At 54.2% G+C, this 19,048-nt stretch overlaps 3 protein-coding genes across 4 annotated transcripts; 1 reads left to right on the top strand and 2 right to left on the bottom strand.

The window, feature by feature from the left end:
- The first annotated feature begins 1,812 nt into the window (after positions 1 to 1,812).
- RAB3A (RAB3A, member RAS oncogene family) lies at positions 1,813 to 7,021 on the top strand. Its single transcript, XM_006100356.3, has 5 exons — positions 1,813 to 1,963; positions 3,065 to 3,292; positions 4,278 to 4,396; positions 5,088 to 5,212; positions 6,213 to 7,021. Exons 2-5 carry the CDS (start codon positions 3,065 to 3,067, stop codon positions 6,401 to 6,403), a joined length of 663 nt encoding a protein of 220 aa, XP_006100418.1. The 5' UTR covers positions 1,813 to 1,963; the 3' UTR covers positions 6,404 to 7,021.
- A 48-nt stretch (positions 7,022 to 7,069) lies between these two features.
- On the bottom strand, positions 7,070 to 9,874 carry MPV17L2 (MPV17 mitochondrial inner membrane protein like 2). Its single transcript, XM_006100357.3, has 4 exons — positions 9,586 to 9,874; positions 8,844 to 9,014; positions 8,118 to 8,194; positions 7,070 to 8,020 (listed from the first exon to the last, which is right to left on the bottom strand). The coding sequence occupies exons 1-4, from the start codon at positions 9,770 to 9,772 to the stop codon at positions 7,835 to 7,837; spliced, it is 621 nt and encodes a 206-aa protein (XP_006100419.1). The 5' UTR covers positions 9,773 to 9,874; the 3' UTR covers positions 7,070 to 7,834.
- Positions 9,875 to 15,301: 5,427 nt separating this feature from the next.
- On the bottom strand, positions 15,302 to 18,588 carry IFI30 (IFI30, lysosomal thiol reductase). 2 transcript variants are annotated; one of them, XM_014465796.2, is made up of 7 exons: positions 18,430 to 18,588; positions 17,381 to 17,563; positions 17,216 to 17,290; positions 16,906 to 16,998; positions 16,017 to 16,141; positions 15,754 to 15,807; positions 15,302 to 15,681 (listed from the first exon to the last, which is right to left on the bottom strand). In XM_014465796.2, the coding sequence occupies exons 1-6, from the start codon at positions 18,538 to 18,540 to the stop codon at positions 15,798 to 15,800; spliced, it is 597 nt and encodes a 198-aa protein (XP_014321282.1). In that variant the 5' UTR covers positions 18,541 to 18,588; the 3' UTR covers positions 15,302 to 15,681; positions 15,754 to 15,797. The 2 variants fall into 2 exon arrangements, with proteins under 2 accessions (XP_014321282.1, XP_006100416.1); XM_006100354.3 differs by having other exon boundaries at positions 15,989 to 16,141; positions 18,430 to 18,585.
- Positions 18,589 to 19,048: the final 460 nt, after the last annotated feature.

Below are 19,048 nucleotides of genomic sequence, written 5' to 3'. Positions count from 1 at the left end.
GGGAGGGTTTGGGGTGCTTCTCCCATCCAGCTCTGTCTCTTCCGCCAGACAGGAGACCACCCCAAACACAAAGCTCCCCATCCCCCTGGTCAACCATCTCTAGTTCCAGAGCCACATTCTGATTCTTAGTAATAAAGGCCTTGCGTTATTTTTATGTTAAAATACGAATCTGTCTGGGCAGAAGCTGTGGCACATTGTTGTGGTGTTTTCCCTGAGGAAAAAACAGGTATTTCCAAGTGCCACCCACAGACGAAGCGGAAAGCAGGGGGTCAGGGAGCCAAGGGGCCTCACGCTCCTCGCTTCCCCTGGGTGCCTGGACCAGCCGCACCAGAGCTGGGACTCTACTGCCATCTTTGTGTGCGGGGAACCTGGGGTGGGATTCTTTATTTATGTATATATTTCCTGAATTTTCACAATTCCCTGCAGTGGGTTTGTGATACTCATAGTCTAAGTGAGGGAGATGGACAAAAGTGTTACCCGGAAGTAAAACAGATTTCCCAAATGCAAGCGGAGCAGGAGGGACCCTCTGCACGTCCAGGGCGCGGGGTGGGGTGGGGGGGCTGGGGTGGGGGGTGGGCAGGCGTGCATTGAGGGGCGGCCTCCAGGCGCCGAGTTATTCTGGTTTCTCGTCGCCTGCGCAGCTGGAGAGCTTTTTATAAACAGGACGCGACTCTCCCCCATCCCCGCCTCCTGGGGGCCATCAGGGGAATCGGATCCTCCTGGGGAGCGGAGGGAGCTGGGGCCGGGACCTGGAATGCGGGCCCGGTGTCTCCTTCTCCCGCCCCCCGCAATGCTGACTCCCCCGCCTCAATATTTGTGGGGGAGGACGATGGAGCATCTCAGCCCCCAGAGTCTCACTCTGAGTCTTGTTTCCCCAGGAGGGGGCGGGGGGGGGTGCCTCTCCGGCCCTGGCTTTAACTCAGGAACCAGGGAGGGGAGAAGCCTAAGCCCCGCTGGTACCCTCCTTGCTTCCGGCTCTTTTATCGTAGGCTTTGCAGGTTTAGGGGTCAGGCGGTTTCTCTGCCCTACTTCTGCCTTTTCTTAGAATTTTTCTCTGGAAAATGGGGGTCGGCAGGAGAGGGGTTGTTGGAGCGTCCATCAGCCCCTTCCCTTTTTCTGGGAATTGGTGGGGAGGGTGACTCTACTGGTCCCTGTTTATTTCATCTCAGATACCGGGTGGTGCATCTATCAGCCAGGCCCACTTTGGGGTCTTTCATCTCAGAAAATGGACGGGGTCGCCCAACTCCTATTTCCGCTTTTTCTTCTTTTGTACTTTTTTGAACCCTATAAATAGGAGGTATGGAGCAGTTCTCCACCTCTGTTTCTCTTTTCTAAAATTGGAAAGGGGCGGGGGGGAGTGACAGGAGAACACAGCTTCCTAGTCTGGGTAGGGGCCGCCAGTGTCCCACCTGGGGAGAGCGGTGGTGGGGAAGGGGAACGCCCCCCAAACACCCGGACCCCCTCCAGGCCTCGGCCTCCTGTCACCCACAGCTCGGGAGCCACTAATGGACCGAAGGAGGAAGATAATAATCACTGATTGGCTGCTCGGCCCGTCGCTCGGATGCTTAGGCCAGTTAGAGGTTGCTGCGCAGCCCCGCCTCCATGACACTTACAAGGGGCGGAGCCAGAAGGCGATTCCTCCCCTCCTATTACGTTCCCGCTCGCTATTGGATGTCCACACTGGGCCCCGCCCCATTTGTGCGTCAATCTGCGCAAGAGTCCCGCCCCTTCCAGCTCTGAGGGCGTCAGTGGGCACCTCTTCTAGCGCGGCTCCTCCCCAGGATGGCGTCACGGCCGTGTCTGCATGTGAGGCCCCGCCCCGCTCTTTGCAGGACGTCACCGCAGACTGCAGGGGCTCCAGCTGCTGCCGCGCAGCCCTCCATCCTCGCACGGGAGGCTCGTCACCGTCACCGCCAAAAAAGTCGCCGTTGTTGTGGTCGTCACCGCATCGGTGCAGGGCAAGGTGAGCTCCTGGGAGGCCTGGTGCGCTCCCGCTGAAAGCATCTAAATAAACTTCATTTGGATGATGGATTGACAGGGTTAGGGGACGAGGTTGGTGGGGGTTAAATGGAGGGAGGATGAGGTAGTCGCCGGCCTGGGGAGGAGTAGGGCCCTGGCTCCCCTCACCTGCCCTACCCTCATCCCTCTTACCCCCGCCTCTGCGGCGGAGGGGGAGGGGAGGCGAGTGCCTTGCGGGAAACTGCGTGCGCGTGCGCGGGGTGTGCACACGCGTGTGCGCGCCCGCCTGTGTGGGCGGGTCTGTATGCACCCTTGCGTGTACCTGAATATGCTCATGTGACTCCGTGTGGGTCCTGACCCAAATATGTCCTTGCTGCACGCTTGTGGAGAGAAACGCATGGATTGTGCGTGTGCGTGCACGGCTGTGTGCATACGTACAGGGGAATGCTTGCCTGTGTGGGTTACGTACACACACCTGCATGTGTGAAGGGCGCCGCGTGCACGTCTGGATTTGCACCTTTGTATATGCATGCCGGTGTGCAGACAGGTATCTGCGTCTCTGTTCTGTGTTCCGAGTGTGTTCGACCCTCATGTGCACGCACGTTTACCGATGTGTGCCCTGCTGTGTGCACGTGAGCGTGTGCACGCTCCACCCCTATCACGTGATGCAGCTGCCTCAGCTTGAGCTCCCCCAGCCTGGAATTGGGACTGCAGATTTGCATCCAAGCGGACTGTCCAGGTGTGCCCGCTTTGGGTTCTGAGGAACATAAATGATAGATGGGGGGCGGGGCCGGCCGCAGTTACCCCCTCCGGGCACAGCCCTAGGGTGTAGGGTTACAGCCTGACCTGGGGCACAGGTCTACTGGAGGGGGCTGCAGGGGTGTCCCCATCCCGGCTTCTCTGAACTCCTTCCTGAAATACACTCCCCTTCCCCCACCTTTCAAGGTCACATCAGGCCCTCTGCCCTGGGTTCCACAGTTAGTAGTACTGGGGCTTCTGGTGGAACGCTAGTTCCTCTCTGTGGCTCTAGAGTTTTCTCCATCCTGTGCCTGGGCCTGGGGATGGCAGAGGACCCCTCACACTAGCCTGTGCCCCACATTCCCAGATGGCGTCAGCCACAGACTCTCGCTATGGACAGAAGGAGTCCTCGGACCAGAATTTTGACTACATGTTCAAGATCCTTATCATTGGTAACAGCAGCGTGGGCAAGACATCATTCCTCTTCCGCTATGCAGACGACTCCTTCACACCCGCCTTTGTCAGCACTGTGGGCATAGACTTCAAGGTCAAGACTATCTACCGCAATGACAAGAGGATCAAGCTGCAGATCTGGGTGGGTCCAGCTGGGGGGCTCCTAACTCCATCACTCTCCCTCCCTTCCCGGAAAAAGAGCCCCAGCTTTGCCCATCTCTTTCATTCATTCACACAACTGGGCATTTACCAAGTGCCTACTGTGCATCCAAGGCACAGAAGGGAGAGCCCCTCCTCTTCCACTGGAGCTTAGTCAGTGCTCTCCAGGGCTGAGGGATGAGCCAATGCTGGGCTCTTCCTACACCTCACATCTGCAGGAGCATCACTGGGCTGGTGCCTCAGTTTCCTTGTCTGTAAGTTCTTCCATGTGAGTCTGAGGTTTCACCAGATGTTGGCCCCCAACCTCATTGCTTGGGACAGGCACCTCCCCAGGGTCACCTGGCTGCCTCCCACAACCCCACAGAGATCTGAAGGAGCCTCCGTGGGCTCCCACCTCACACAGGGTAAACCCCCAACCCCACCCTGGCATGGGAGACTCTGCCTGGTCTGTCCCTGTGATACCTCCACCCTGTCTCCCTCCATTGCTGCCTCTGCCTTACTATTCCTCAAACTCACCAAGCAGTCCACGTCAGCATCTTTGGCCTGGCTGTGCCCTCTCACTTCCTTCAGGCCCACACTTTATTTTCCTCCTCAATCCTTACCGCCCTCTGACATAGTATACATTTTCTTCCATGTGTTTGTTTCCTGCACTGAGCTGTCAGTCCCACAAGGGCAGTGATTTTTATCTACTTTTACAGCTGTGCCCCCAGTGCCGTGTGGTATATGGCACAGGGCAGTGCCCTGTACACGTGTATTGATGAATGAGGGGACAATTCTGCAGGTGCCGGACTCTATAGGATGATTGAGCACCACATTCTTGGTGCAGGTGGCTGGCTGGTTCTCCCTGGCCCCCTGTGCCTCTGGGCAAGCTCTGGGTCTTGCGAGAGCTGGACTGGATTGTCTCAGAGCTCATTTCCACGGAAGAACTCCCATGTGGGTCCTCTCTGATCCTGTCTCTTCTTCCTCAGGACACAGCAGGGCAAGAGCGGTACCGAACCATCACCACAGCCTACTATCGGGGTGCCATGGGCTTCATCCTCATGTATGACATCACCAACGAGGAGTCCTTCAACGCTGTGCAGGACTGGTGAGCACCCCCTCACCCCCTCTCTCAGACTGTCTTCTGAGCTGGGTTTGTTGCAAAGCCTGGGGGGTAGGCTGATGAGGGATCCCTAGTCCCCTGACAGATATATAACTAACAATATTGGGGGCCCAGACCTGCTGTCAATCTATAATCATTAAAACAGCAGGTCTGTCCCTGTGATACCTCCACCCTGTTCTGTCTCCCTCCACAGCTGCCTCTGCCTCATTATTCCTCAAACTGTCTTCTGAGGAGTAATGAGGCTCAAAATAACAGGGGAAAAAGATTTCAGGTGGAAAAATGAAACGAAACATATGGAAAAAAATCTGAGGGTGTGGGGGGAGAACAGACAATATAAGGACAGTTAACAGGTTTAAGGACTTACACATTTACATTTCTGCCCAGAAGTAATGATACATTTTAAGAAAATTTCTGATTTTGCTGAGGAGAGAGAAATTCTCTCTGGGGGCAGGGATCTGGGAAGGTGAAAGAGGTTGCTTGAAAGAGAGATTTTGAAGAGCGGGGAACTGCTGAAACAGACACCCACAGACAGCAGAGTGTTTCTGGCAGGACAAAGGCTGGAGGAGAAACCGAACCTGCCAGGTTCAAGGGAAATGGGGAGCTGAGGGCTGGAGAGGGGGAAGGAGTGGAGCTCAGATCCTCCAAGCCCTAACCTGCCCATTGCCTTCTCCTCCAGGTCAACCCAGATCAAGACCTACTCGTGGGACAATGCCCAGGTGCTGCTGGTGGGGAACAAGTGTGACATGGAGGATGAGCGAGTGGTGTCGTCCGAACGCGGGCGGCAGCTGGCTGACCACCTTGGTGAGTGCCCGGAGGGGCTGGACACCTACAGGCTAGAGGAGGGACGCTGAAACCCTGAGGGGAAGGGCCACACCCAAGGCCTCACAGCAAAGCCAGATGAGGTCTGGATGCAAATCCAATCTACTCTTTTGGCAAATTGGCCGTGACCCAGGAACCATGTACGGTGGGTCTTGGTAGATTCATTCTGACACCTCCACTGCCCAGCCTCATGCTGGGTGTTGCTGGCCTCCAGCTTTGTGGGATAAAAGCACTAGGGCTGGGGAAGTCCAGTGGGGATTGCCTCAAAGGCTTCGTGGAGGAAAGACATTGCATCCGGTTAAGACAGGGTGGTCCTTTAGGCAGAGGAAACAACTTGGGCAAAGGCCAGAGTGGGAGAGACCCTATGCATTTTGGCAAATGCTTTTACACAGTTGCAACATGAGGGTAATTGGGATGAAATGTGGCCAATGATGCAGGGTCTGACCACATGCTGAGGAGCTGGGCTCTTCCTCGGGCAATAGGGAGCCACAGAACGTGAGCAGCAGGCATGGCTGGATGTGAATGTCAGATAGCACCAGGGACAGTGTATGGGACGGGGCCAGGTGGTGAGTCTTACCAGGGCCTCGGGGACGATGAGAAGGGGAGTTTTTTGTTTTATTTTTAAATTTTTTATTTAATTGATTTTAGAGAGATAGAGAAACAGCACTTGGTTGCCATTTATTCATTGGTTGTTTCTTGTATGTGCCCTGACTGGGGATCAAGCCCACAACTTTGGCATAGCAGGACAACACTCTAACCAGCTGAGCGAACCAGCCAGGGCCAAGAAAGGGACAGTTTTAGGGTGAAGAAAGGAGTGCAGAAAACACAGCGCTGACCCAGTTAAATGTCACTTCCCCACGTTACTTGCCAGTGCCTTTATGGTGCAATAGGCACTAGGAACCTCCAGTGATTTCTGACCTCAGAGAAGTGTCTTGGGGAGCGGGGGGCCCAAGGTCTTCACCCCTTTCTTCCCTGACCACAGGGTTTGAGTTCTTTGAGGCAAGTGCCAAGGACAACATTAATGTCAAGCAGACCTTTGAGCGCCTGGTGGACGTCATCTGTGAGAAGATGTCCGAGTCGCTGGACACAGCTGACCCTGCTGTCACAGGCGCCAAGCAGGGCCCACAGCTCACGGACCAGCAGGCGCCCCCACACCAGGACTGCGCCTGCTGAGAGCTGGCCCACCCATCCCCGCCCTGCCCTCCCCAACCACCTCCAGGCCCCTCCTGACCACGGGCACAAGACCCTGCCCCGACTAAGCCCTAGCCCGTCACCCTTATTTATTATTGTAGCTATTTATTTATTTATTTATTGGCGATATCCCCTGGGGGCTTGGCACCACCACCCCCTGCACCCCACCCTGTACATACAGCCCTGTCCCTGCTCTGCCGTGGCGTGTTGTTGCCCCGCGAACTCACCGCTCATCCTCTTCTCCAGACCCCACCTTTTTAAAAATTCACCCCATCTATAGCTCTGTTTTGAAGAGGGGGCCAGATGACACCTGAGGGCAGGGTGACCAGGTGATGTAAGGTAGCCAGGCCTGTCAGCCCCTTTGGTCACAGTGGGATCTCAGCATGGACCACAGGATGGGTCAGAGCCTGACAGTGGCCCACCTGGCTCCTGGCCCCAAGTTTTACCTTCTTATTTTTAAGCGGGGGCTGCAGTGGTTACTCACGAACCTGGGAATACCCCCACAGACCTGACGTCATGCGTGTCAAATGTGCTCCCAGTTCTCCCAGGAGATGTCATGACAACACTACACACACCCAATAAAATGGATGGACGATGCTATGTCTATGAGTGCTGCCTGCCAGCGCTGGCTATGGTCATCTGTGAGACTTTCAGTTACAGAGAGAATTTAATGAAGTTTCCACAGCCCACAATCAGAACATGACCCTGGTGCTGCCCAGGCTAGGCCCTGCTGAGTGGACAGGCAATGTCCCCACCTTTGTTCCAGGGCCCAGAGCCCAGCCCAGCAGTTTTGAGGGCTTGGGACTGGCTGGGTGGCCGGGGCCCAGTGCTGAAAATGGGACATCTTGGTCATAGAGGCTCCCATTGAGAAGACCTGGGGGATGACTGTCCATCTTCATGGTTATGTTCCAGATGGGAAGACTAAGGCCTGGTAGTGGGCTTGGAAGGGGCAGCCCAGCCAGATGCCCAGGAGTGGGGGTGGGGCTGGAATTCAGCCCAGGACCCTGCCCTGCTTTGGGCCCATCCCCCTTCCCACCCAGGTGGGTGGTCAGCTGGAATCAGTTTTGCCTCATCTGGCATCTAGTCGAGGGGGTGGGGCAACTCCGTCCTCACCGGGCCACCCAAGCTGGGGTGTCAGGGTGCATGGGGTCTGTCCACACAATAGGGTCTGGTCACACGCCACCTTCATCCCTTCCTCCGGCTCCTCACCAAGCCCTCCCTTGTCTGGGGGTTGAAGTCAGCCTCACTGAAAAGATGAGGCAGGGGCCTGGCTAAGGTCCTGTTGGACCGCTGAGAGGGGCTCGGTCTTCCCCCTGCTGGTGACCAGCTTCCCGCCTGCCAACCGTGGGGTGCGGATTGTCAAGGGCACAGAAGGCCCTCACCCTGGAGGGGAGCTGTACTGCCATTTGGGGCTCACATGTGTGGGCCCTGAGAAGTTTCCTGGGTGCCTGGTCTGCCCACTGCGTTCACCCGGTACTTCAGGTAGGAAAGGTACGTGTCCCAGCCCAGTGTCAGGCCATTGATGTAGGTGACTCGGAACTGGGGGGGCACAAAGAGGAAGTTCACCAGCTGCGCCGCAGGCCACACGCACCAGTCAGCCTGTGGGGAGGGACAGAGCGTGGTAAAGGGTGGGGCCAGGAAGCCGTGGGGGGAGGAGAATGAACGGGGCGGGTGGGGCTTGGGGTACCATGCCCACCTTGTAGAATTCCCAGAACTTGTCCCGAAGCTCCTGGCAGCTCTCCTCCAGGGACTGGCCCTCTAGGCTGCCAATACCTGGGGAAGAGATGAGAGTGTCAAAGGTTAGGGAGTCCTGATGATGGAGCCGGAGGGGAATGACCGGAGAGACAAAATGTCCGGGCGGAGGAACCTGACATTTAAAGGCCTGTAGGCGTGTGGTGGGTGTGGAGAAACCACAGGTGGGGGGGGGGGGGGGTCACAGTGACAGGTCCACCTGAAGGACAGGGACACACCCTTCCTGATGCTGAGGCTGTTTTATTACCCGTCCTTCACCGATGAGGAAGCTAAGCCTGTGGGGTGGGGAACAGGTGAGGACTTTCTTCCTAGAGGCAAAGGCTGGGGTGACTGACCCATCGGCTCTTCTTCCTTCAGGCTATTCCTCTACCTGCTGACTCCTTCAAGTCTCAGCCGAGTTCCTCTCCTCTGGGAACCCCTTCGCCCCTTCCCCCCAGGGCAGCACCATCAGACCCTGTCCCCATCCCTCCTACACTTAGCACCATTGTCTGTGCTCCTGCCACTCACACCTGCCCCCAGAGGTCTGTCCTGTGACCCAGCCTCCAGTCCAGGACCACCCACCAAGGGAGGTGCATCCAAAATGTCCCTGGAGTCCTCCCTAACACAAGGCTGGCTCTGCCCCTCCTGGCCTTTGAGGGTTTGCAAAGCTCAAGCTCATGCGGCTCCTTACCCAAGAAGTACCAGACACCCAGCAAGGGAGAGGCCACCAGCTGGTCGACGAGGACCTTCCTGAGGACGTTTGGAAGTCCACGGAGGCCAGATGCAGGGAACAGGCGGTCCAGCCAGAGGTACCAGTAGTGTAGGAAGGGGCCCATGCTGCAGCCCACAGCAAACATGCTCACTGAGGGCAGTCCAAGGGGGTGGGGGGGGCCGGTCAGTACCGTAACCTCCCGTCCACTCTCCCTGGGTAAGCCCAGCGCCCCTCCAGGGACCACCCAGATGGTCTCCCACTGCGAGGCTCCATCCCAGGGGCTGCTTTTACATCTCACCGCCCTGCAGAGGATTCTACCATCGCCCCTATTTCCAGAGAAGGAAACCGAGACCAGGGCACACGCCCAGGCTGCCGGGGTCCACCCGCGGGTGCAACGTCCCAGGCTGAGTGCTCATCCCTCAATGCAGGAGGCAGGGAAGCAGACGAAGGGGTGGGCGGGACGAGACCCGAAGGGTGGGCGTGGATGGACACGCTCCGAGTTGGAGGAAATGGGGTCTGGGGAAGGGATGGGGTGAGGCCCGGGTGGGAGGGAGACCCGGATAGCGGCTGTCAGGTTATGGGGTGCTCGCGGAGATCAAGGGTCCTGCCGGGGACTCGGCCCGCGGGTTAGTGGTCATGGCCCGCGGGTAGGGTCCAGGGGTTTCCAAATCTGGGGTCGGGTCAAAGGTTCCCTGGGGTCAAGGACTAGCAGCCTTCTCACCTGAGCGCCGGGGGTCGAACTTCTGGCCGGGCCGGGCGCGGATCTCCCAGGACTGGCGCGCGCCGTCCCCGGCCGCCATGAGCACGCCACAGCCCAGCGTGTTGGTGAAGAGCAGCGCGCGGCCTTGGAACATGGGCTGCCCCGCTGCCCACAGGCCGCGCAGCCAGCGCCAGCCACCCGACGCCATCGCGCGCGGGGATCCAGGGACCGGCGCTCCGGGCCACCCTGCCCGCGGCGACCAATCCTGCGACCCGGCTGCGCCCGGGATGAGCTGACTGCTCGGTGCTAGACTTTGCCCGCCCTGAAAGGTGTTATCCAATGAAAGGCCGACATCCTACCCCTTGGCCAATCCCTAAACGAAGACAGGCATAGCCGTATGGACCAATCACAAGCGTCGCACCACACCACGCTTGCTAATTGCTGACGTATCACTCGCGCTTCCCCGCCCCTTTCTGCACTGGCCTAAGGGTAGCTGTCGTCACATTATTTTTTTTTTAAATATATGTTTTTATTGATTTCAGAGAGGAAGGGAGAGGGAAAGAGAGATAGATGAGAGGGAATCATTGATCAGCTGCCTCCTGCACGCCCCCTACTGGGGATTGAGCCCGCAACCCAGACATGTGCCCTTGGCTGGAGTCGAACCCGGGACCCTTCAGTCCACAGGGCGACGCTCTATCCACTGAACCAAACCAGCTAGGGCCTGTCGTCACATTCTTACCAGCTCAGACCGCACTGACCAATCTCAGGCCACCATTACTCCTGTCATCCCGCCTCCCGCATTGAGCTGGCCAATCTTAGACAGGCATCACGCTCTATGGTTTTAGCCCTCCCTATTTCCAGATTGTCGCGAGATTCCTGAGCAGGCATTCAGACCAGTGGCCATGTCAGCTACCGGGGCGGAAGTCTAATCCCACAAAGACTCACGGTGTTGGAGGTGGGGCTACAGTTCCGCTACGCGCAGCCGCGTGGGAGCCGCAGGTCCAGAACTTGACCTTGGTCTTGGCTGTTAGCAGGGCTTCTGACCTTAGTTCCACAATAGTAATGAGAGTGGTAGGCACTGTTCCAAGCACATTACGTGCAGTAACTTATTTGGCAGCAACTCTGCTGCTGCACAAATAACTGTATACCCGTGTTACTTCCCGTGTTACTTACTGTAAGGGAAAATGTGAGTTTCAACGGAAACCTATGCATTCACCTACAGGAATAGGGTGTCACAAACTACAGCCTGCGGGCCAAATCCTGTCACTGCCTCTTTTTGTGAAGCCCACGAACTAAGAATGTTTCTTACATTTTTGCATTGGTCAGGGAAAAATCAAAATATGGGGCGCCAGAACCGGTTTGGCTCAGTGGATAGAGCGTCGGCCTGTGGACTCAAGGGTCCCAGGTTCGATTCCGGTCAGGGGCATGCACCTTGGTTGCGGGCACATCCCCAGTGGGGGGCGTGCAGGAGGCAGCTGATCGATGTTTCTAACTCTCTATCCCTCTCTCTTCCTCTCTGTAGAAAATCAATAAAACATATTAAAAAAATAATATGGGGCATGTGAGAATTATTGAAATTCAAACTTCTGTGCCCATTCGTTTGTGTTGCTTACTGTCATTCCAATGAGGTGTTTCAACAAAGACTTTGGCCTGTAAAAACTAAACTATTTATTATATGGCACTTTACCAAAAAAAATTGCCCTTCGGCATATTCTGATTCTGATTCTATGGAAACTTTTGTTAACTTAAAAACATTTAATCCTGTAAAGAATTTTTGTGAGTTTATTTGAGCCAAACTGTCGACAATTGCCAAGAAGCAGAGTCAGCGGATTGAGATAATGCTCCAGAGAATGGCAGTTCTTTTCATCTATTGTATACATTGCAATCAAAGGAGGGGACATAGATGGGTTACAAGAAATACCTTGGTGATAGACTAGAGAGGAAGGAGAAAGCAAAGAGGGGGGAACCTCTGGGATTGGATAAAAAGTAAAATGATAGACACATACTTAGGTGGGTGCAGATAATTAACAGTCACCAATTAACATGATAACAAAAACAATGAAGGAACTTGTGGTATCTGTCCTGGCGCCCAGGCACATTAGGTTGTGCCCCAAGGGGTCCAGAAAAAGGGAAGTTACAAGTTACCCAGACATTTCAAGGGTATGTTATCTTAGATGCAAAAAGACAGTTAGGCTCAGTTAAGGTAAAGGTTGACCTTGCCAGTGAAGATACTGGCCTAGGAGGTGACTACCCACCATAACTGCTTTTAGTTAAAAGTTTAATTCAAACCATCCTTTGTGGTTACTTTAGGTCTTTGAGTTTGCAAGCCCACCTGCAGACCTTCCCTGAGCTTGTCAGGTTAGCATGCGGCCCCTTTCGTCCACATTTTTTATAAACTGTAGTTATAACTAGTAACAGCAAAAAATAATTGTTAGGTCGCCGAAGGAGGAACGCACGAGGCCAGAGTAGTGAGGGATTTTATTCGATCATCCGCACACCAGATGGGTGAGCTTGGATGGCTCCAGCCCCAGTGAGGGGAGTCAGCGGCTTTTAAAGGACTTTTGGCGGGATTTTTCCCTGGGCGGAGACTTCTTTATGCATACCCAGAGGGGAGAGAATGGAATGTGGTCACCACAAGTGCAATGTGGTCTTCAGCAAAGGGAATGTCCATAGTGAAATAACCTGAAAAGTCGGTTTCTGGGGGAGGGGTATCAATTCAACTGCTGGGTCAAAGCTAACAATTTTTGCCTATGGACATGCAAATGAGTTCTGCCAGGTGGAAAGACATTCTTCCCCCAGTTATTTTTGCTGTACTTTGCATATCCATTTTAATATGTTTGTTCTTTGGACCTCCTTTAAAATGGTGTTAACACCTGACCATTTGTCCTCATTTATAATAAGTTAACAATTTTAATCACATGTTCATGTTTACATCTGTTTGAGAGACACAATTTTACCTTATTTTGGTAAAATTATCCTTCAGCACTTAACTGCTGTCAAGTACCTCAGCCTGGTATTACAGACTTTAGATTTTACTGCATCTTGGTGGAAATCTTCCAACATGGTTAAAAAAGTCAAATTTTGGTTCACAGGACAGTCAGGTAAACTTCATCAACAACCACATTCAAGAAACCAGGTTTCACTTTGGGGAGCCGATGTTTACAAAATCTTCACAGGAAAACTGGTTCATAACTGCCTTGCAGGTTCAGTCTTACAGGTCGATCCCGGCCCACCACGATCCTTGTAATATTTGAGGGATGTAGGCAATAGGCCTCTGTGACCCATCCTCAGCACAGTCAACGTTTAATGGAAACGGTTACTGAATTTCCCCAGGGCAAACGGAATGGAGAGAGGAGGGAAGAGGCTATAAGAACAAAGAACTGTGTACCTGAGCCAGCATCGTGGTGGAAATCCCCGAGGCGCCGCCTCAACTACACAGGGGTAAGTGGAGACAACTAGAAAAGGGCTCAGCCCATTTTTAAAAAATAACCCAACAAGACCTAGGAAACTGTAAACCCCATAGCACTCAGCCAATGAGGAACCGGAGGAGGGACTCTCACACCTTAGGGATAAATAGGCTGTGGTCCCTACTCCATGTGTGCCTGTACACCTGCTCTCGAGAACAAATTAAAGACCTCATTTTCGCCATACTTCTGTCTCCTAGTTCACTGTTTTAATTTGGTCAGGTGAGCATTTCTCACAGGGGCTACCAAGAAGAAAGAAGCCTTGCCTGGCCAGCATGGCTCAATGGTGGAGCATCAACCTGTGAACCAGGAGGTCATGGTTCTAGGTTCTATTCCTGGTCAGGGCACACGCCTGGGTTGCGGGCTCGGTCCCCAGTAGGGGGCATGGAGGAGGCAGCTGATGATTCTTTCTCATCAATGTTTTTATCTTTTTCTCCCTCTCCCTTCCTCTCTCTGAAATCCATTTAAAAAAAAAGAAGAAAGTAGCCCTGGCTGGGTAGCTCAGTTGATTAGAGCATTATCCCAAAATGCAAAGGTTGTGGGTTCTATCCCCAGTGAGGGGACATACAAGAATCAACCAGTGAACACATAAATAAGTGGAACAAATCAATGTTATTTTTTTTCTCTCTAATCAATAAAATATTTTTTTTTTAAAAAGAATTTGCGACCTAACCGGTTTGGCTCAGTGGATAGAGCGTTGGCCTGCGGGCTGAAGGGTCCCAGGTTCGATTCCAGTCAAGGGCATGTGCCTTGGTTGCAGGTACATCCTCAGTAGCAGGTGTGCAGGAGGCAGCTGATTGATGTTTCTCTCTCATCGATGTTTCTAACTCTCTATCCTTCTCCCTTCCTCTCTGTAAAAAAATCAATAAAATATATTTTTTTAAAAATGTGCCAAGAGGCATAGATACTGCAAGGTGAAACCTGGTCCAGTTTCTCATCTTTAGTTAACCAATGATAGAGGCTTTTCAAAGTCCAACCTGAGATTCCTTACAGAAACTTCCAGCAAAGCAAACTGAATGCCTGCTGCATCCTGGTAAATTATCAGGGAAAATCTAATTAGACCTGCCAAGGAAGTTCTTTCTTTGATATTCTTTTTTAAAAATATATTTTATTGATTTTTTTTATTTTATTGATTTTTTACAGAGAGGAAGGGAAGGGATAGAGAGTTAGAAACATCGATGAGAGAGAAACATCGATCAGATCAGCTGCCTCCTGCACACTCCCTACTGGGTATGTGCCCGCAACCAAGGTACATGCCCTTGACCAGAATCGAACCTGGGACCTTTCAGTCTGCAGGCCAACGCTCTATCCACTGAGCCAAACCGGTTAGGGCTGAGAGTGCTAACTTTATATGAAGAGGGCAGTACATATATTTCAGACCCTAAGGCATTATTACAGGTGCTTCATGGTTTGCTCAATTAATGCCTAGGTAAAAAAATAAAATAAAATAATGCCTGGGTAATTAACAAACATTCATTAACATTTACCAGATGTTAGTGGCAAATGAGGCAAATGAGGTGAACAAAAGGGACATGATGGATATGACAATTTGGGGTAGTTTTCGTGGCTCGCCACATAGTCCTACATACCTCTCCAGCACCACTCACCTGCAGAAGTTGCCATGGATGCCAGCTAATGTTTTTTCTCCCTTCCCAAACAGATACAGCTTGGTCTATAGCTGCACTGCCCCATCATAAGGAGACGATATTCTTTTTTTAATATATATATTTCTTTTTTTAAAAAATATATTTTATTGATTTTTTACAGAGAGGAAGGGAGAGAGTTAGAAACATCGATGAGAGAGAAACATCCATCAGCTGCCTCCTGCACATCTCCCACTGGGGATGTGCCCGCAACCAAGGCACATGCCCCTGACCGGAATCGAACCCGGGACCCCTCAGTCCACAGGCCGACACTCTATCCACTGAGCCAAACCGGTTTCGGCAATATATATATTTCTTATTGATTTCAGAAAGCAAGGGAGATAGAAACATCAATGATGAGAGGGAATCATTGATTGCCTGCCTCCTGCACGCCCCCTACTGGGGATTGAACTCACAACTGGAGTATATGCCCTGACTGGGAATGGAGCTCTGATCTCCTGGTTCATAGACTGACACTCAACCACTGAGCTACACCAGCTGGACATTATCCTTTTTAACAAAAGGGACACACAAATATTATTCGACCATAAAAAAGTAGAAGGAAACCTTGCTATTTGTGACAACACGGGGGACCTGGAGGATACGATGCGGAGTGAAATAAGTCAGAGGACAAATATTGTCTGATTTTATTTATATGTGGAATTTAAAAAAGTAAAACTCATAGAAACAAAAGAACAGCAGTTGTCACAGGCCGGGGGGTGGGGAAAATGGAAGGATATTGTCACAATGTCTAGAAGGGTTTATTAAACTAGTTTCAATGTAGCACCATTCTCAGTGGTAGATTCTTGATCTTGGGGTAAAATCTGGACTTCATGGAATGCGTACGTTATCTGGATGATGAGCTATAGCTGCTAAGTCAGGGATCAGAAAAATGAAGGCAGGTGGGAGCTCATTCTTCCATCAGCTTCCTCCAAGGGCAACAGCGGTCACTTGAGGCAGACGTCCCAGTGGGAGCTGGCCTTGGATGGGCAGAGTTCTGGCTTCTCACCCTGGAGGAGACAGTCGTGAGTTGGGGGCCTGAGAGAGACCCTACCTCCACTTGATGAATCACTCTGGCTTACCTGGTACAACTGGCACACGACGGTTAGGAGCTGGCTAATGTCTTTCAAAGGTTTCTGCACAAAGCAAGACAGGAGGTCACAAGTGCTACCTGCCCTGACCAGCCCATGCCAGGCCCAGAAGGGGTTGCAAATGGCCCCAAGTCTGGCCCCTGCCTCCCTGTCTTCCAGACTGGTGGGTACATCCATCACCCTGGTCCCTGCCCGAGGGCCAACCTGAGGGCCACTAGATTCTTACCCCATTGACGACGACCCAAGGCACATACTCATGGGGCGGCTCCAGAGCGTCTGTAAGTTGGGCATTCATGTGCAAGAGCTGTGTGCCACGGTCCCCCATTGCACAGTCCATGATGGCATCTGGGGACACCTTCGGGGCATAGATCTGCAGGCACTGAGGGCAGAGGAGGGCCAGTGAGTTATCTCCCCAACAGTCCCCCTAGGGGCCCCCCAAGCCAAGTTTCTGTTTCCTCACTGGCAATAAGGGACAGTTGGGTCCACAACAATGTAACAATGCATGTAAACAGCAGGTGCTTCATACATGCCTGAGTGGAGGCCCCTGAGGCAGAGCTTAGGCTGCTCCTGAGTCCACTATGACCAGACCTTCAGCCCCTGACTCCTACATTTTCCTCAGAGCTTTTATCTGTGCTGTTCCCTCTACCAGGAACACCCATCCTCCAACTTCCTCAGCATCTCCTCAGGGCTCCCTCCTCTGTACTCTGCTAGCCCCACTACGGTTCCACAGGGCTGGGTGTCTCAGGGTGAGTCCTCCTGGGCGGCCTGAATATTTGATGAATGAATGATTGATCAGGGCAGATGAGTCATTCCTTTGGGAGCTCTTTTTCGTAATCTTCCAGGGAGGTGGACGGGCCCGTCTTGTCACCCCCATACCCCAGAGGAGGGTCATCATCTGTGTCCCTGCACATTCCTCTTCATGGAAGCCCAGCTCAGAGGCTCCTCCTAGAGAAAGCACTCCCTCGCCTACCCATGCCCCAGAAGATCTTCCTTCCCTTGATTCACAGATAGAGGCTTAGAGAGGAAAGAGCATTTCCCTGGGGCCATACAGAGAGTGGCTGTTGGGGACAGGACTTGAACCTGGGTCTGAGTGTAGGGAAGGCCAGGGTCCCCCAACCCAGGCCAAGTAAGAGTATCACTCACTGGCTTCAGATTGCTCTCCATGTCATCCAATTCCTCTAAGCAGACAATGGTTAAGAAGGCTGCGCTCCACTCCAGCTGGTCCAACAGGCAGGCCTAGGGGTGGGCAGGCAAAGGCATGAGAAGGGCCCAGAGCACGCCAAGACCACTCTGGTAATAACCATGGGCACCCGTTAACAAAGCAATGAGTGGAGACACATCGGCAGGGGAGAGAGCTGGTTCCAATCCCCTCTGAGCCTGGATTTTACCCTCATTACCGCCTGAAGCCTCCCCGGCCTCCGTGTGCCCCACATGGGACTCTGGGGCTGCTCACCTCCACCTTGTTCCACTTGCACTCGTCCTCTCCATGCTGGCATTCAAACTCCCACTTGCCGCTGACATTCTGTTCCTGAAAGGCAGTGAGGTGAGTACCGGCCAGCTCGCCACAGGTGTCTCCCACTACTGGCCACGGGCCTCAGCTTCCCTGGCGCCCATGTACCTTGGCGTTTCCATAGGGCACCAGAGTGACATTGAGAATCTCATAGACCATCAGCCACGTGGGGAACAGCTCTCGGACCAGGAAGAACCTGCAGCCACCGCACAGTGCCTCGTAGTAGAGACTCACGTTGACAGGTGGTGAGGAGGACTTTCCAAGGGGCACCTGTGGGCACGGGTAACCGGCCTGTGCGGGAGGAAGGGGGATGAAGCAAGTTGTAGCTCTGCTTGGTTCTCTTGCAGAAAGAGAGATGCAAATAGTAAGTGCTCTATCCTGAGCGCACTCTCGACTCTAAGGCTTTACTGCGCCCTTAAGTCTGTTTGGCTGCAGAACAGATGGGACAGACGTGTATACCGCAGGCAATTAATTCATGCACAGCTCTTGCTTTTCTCCAGCTGAGGTGAAACCTCTGGCCCAGGGGAACCGTCTACGGTAAAGACTCAAGGCAAGCACATTTCTGGTCCCTGACCTCAATCCTGCCTTCCCAGAGGTGCATACCACAGGAGACTAATGGATGCTCATTTGGTGCCACTTCATGCCCAGAGCCTTGCCCCTACACCTGCTCTGACTCCTCTTCCTCCCAAGGGGCCCACTGAACCCTCCCACGCCCCCTGCGGAGGTGGCACCTAATAAGTGCTGACTTCCGGCTCCAGCCGAGGGGTGCAGGCACCTCGGTTTGTGAGCAAGACGCCCAGCCTCCGAGGCAGGTGTTGGCTGGGCGCTCTTCCTTGGCCGAAGTGCATCCAGTAGGGATGCGTGTGCCATGGGCAGGCTTGTCTGGGCTTCCCCTGGCCTCCAAGGGGAGACCCTGATTCCCACCCCAGATACACACAGTAGGTGCTCAGTGCACCCTCGGGCGGGGCGGGCGGGGACGGAGTGGGGAACGCCGAGCGTCTCGGCTAGAGATGGGAAAGCGAAAGTACTCCGAGTGCGGCCAGTGCCTGGAATTACAGGGGGGATTTCGGCACCGACGGGCGTGTCCCCTCCAGATCGCGGGCTGCGGGGCCAGGTCTGGGGAGGAGGCGAACCGCCCGCCGAGCTGTCGTCCTTACCTTGCAGGGGGCCGCCCCCTCGAGGACTGTGTCCAGCGGGGACGCGCGCGCCACCGCGGCGACCTGGAGCAGCAGCACCAGCAGGAACGGCAGGAGTGGCGACCAGGCCATCACAGCGTGGGCACAGGCGCGGCGACAGGAGCAGTCCGGGGGAGGGAGCGGCCTTTAACCCGGTCGTGGCCCTGCCCCTAGGCCGGACCCGCCTCCCGGGGCCCACGCCCCTCGGGGCCGGGCTGGCGTCTCTGGTGTCTGCAATTCCCTCGGGATCTCCCTTTGCAACCCGCCCCTGTACCCCCTCACCCCCCACCCCCCACCCCCACCCCCGCGCCAGGTGCTGGGACAGCAAATCACTTGGGCCATCCGGCCGCTTCAGCGGTTCACCTTCACCCTCATCCCAGCCCCGCATCTGCCCAGCCCAGACACGTGAAGCTGGGATCCAGCTCCTGGAGCGCACGTGGGCGGGGGCTTCAGAAACAGACACAGAGAGGGAGACGGAAGGGTCTTCTCGCACCACAGAGCCCTCTGGGGCAGCTAGGGTGGTCTAGCCCCCTGCCCCCAGCCGGGGCATCCCTGCACTATGGGGAGCCGGGGAGGGCGGGTGCGACTCCCTATCTGGGAG

Source organism: Myotis lucifugus, unplaced genomic scaffold (genome assembly GCF_000147115.1).
Source record: "Myotis lucifugus unplaced genomic scaffold, Myoluc2.0 scaffold_311, whole genome shotgun sequence".
Classification (NCBI taxonomy): Eukaryota; Metazoa; Chordata; class Mammalia; order Chiroptera; family Vespertilionidae; genus Myotis; species Myotis lucifugus.
The sequence above is the reverse complement of the archived record's forward strand: the minus strand, read 5'-3'. Positions and strand labels throughout refer to the sequence as shown.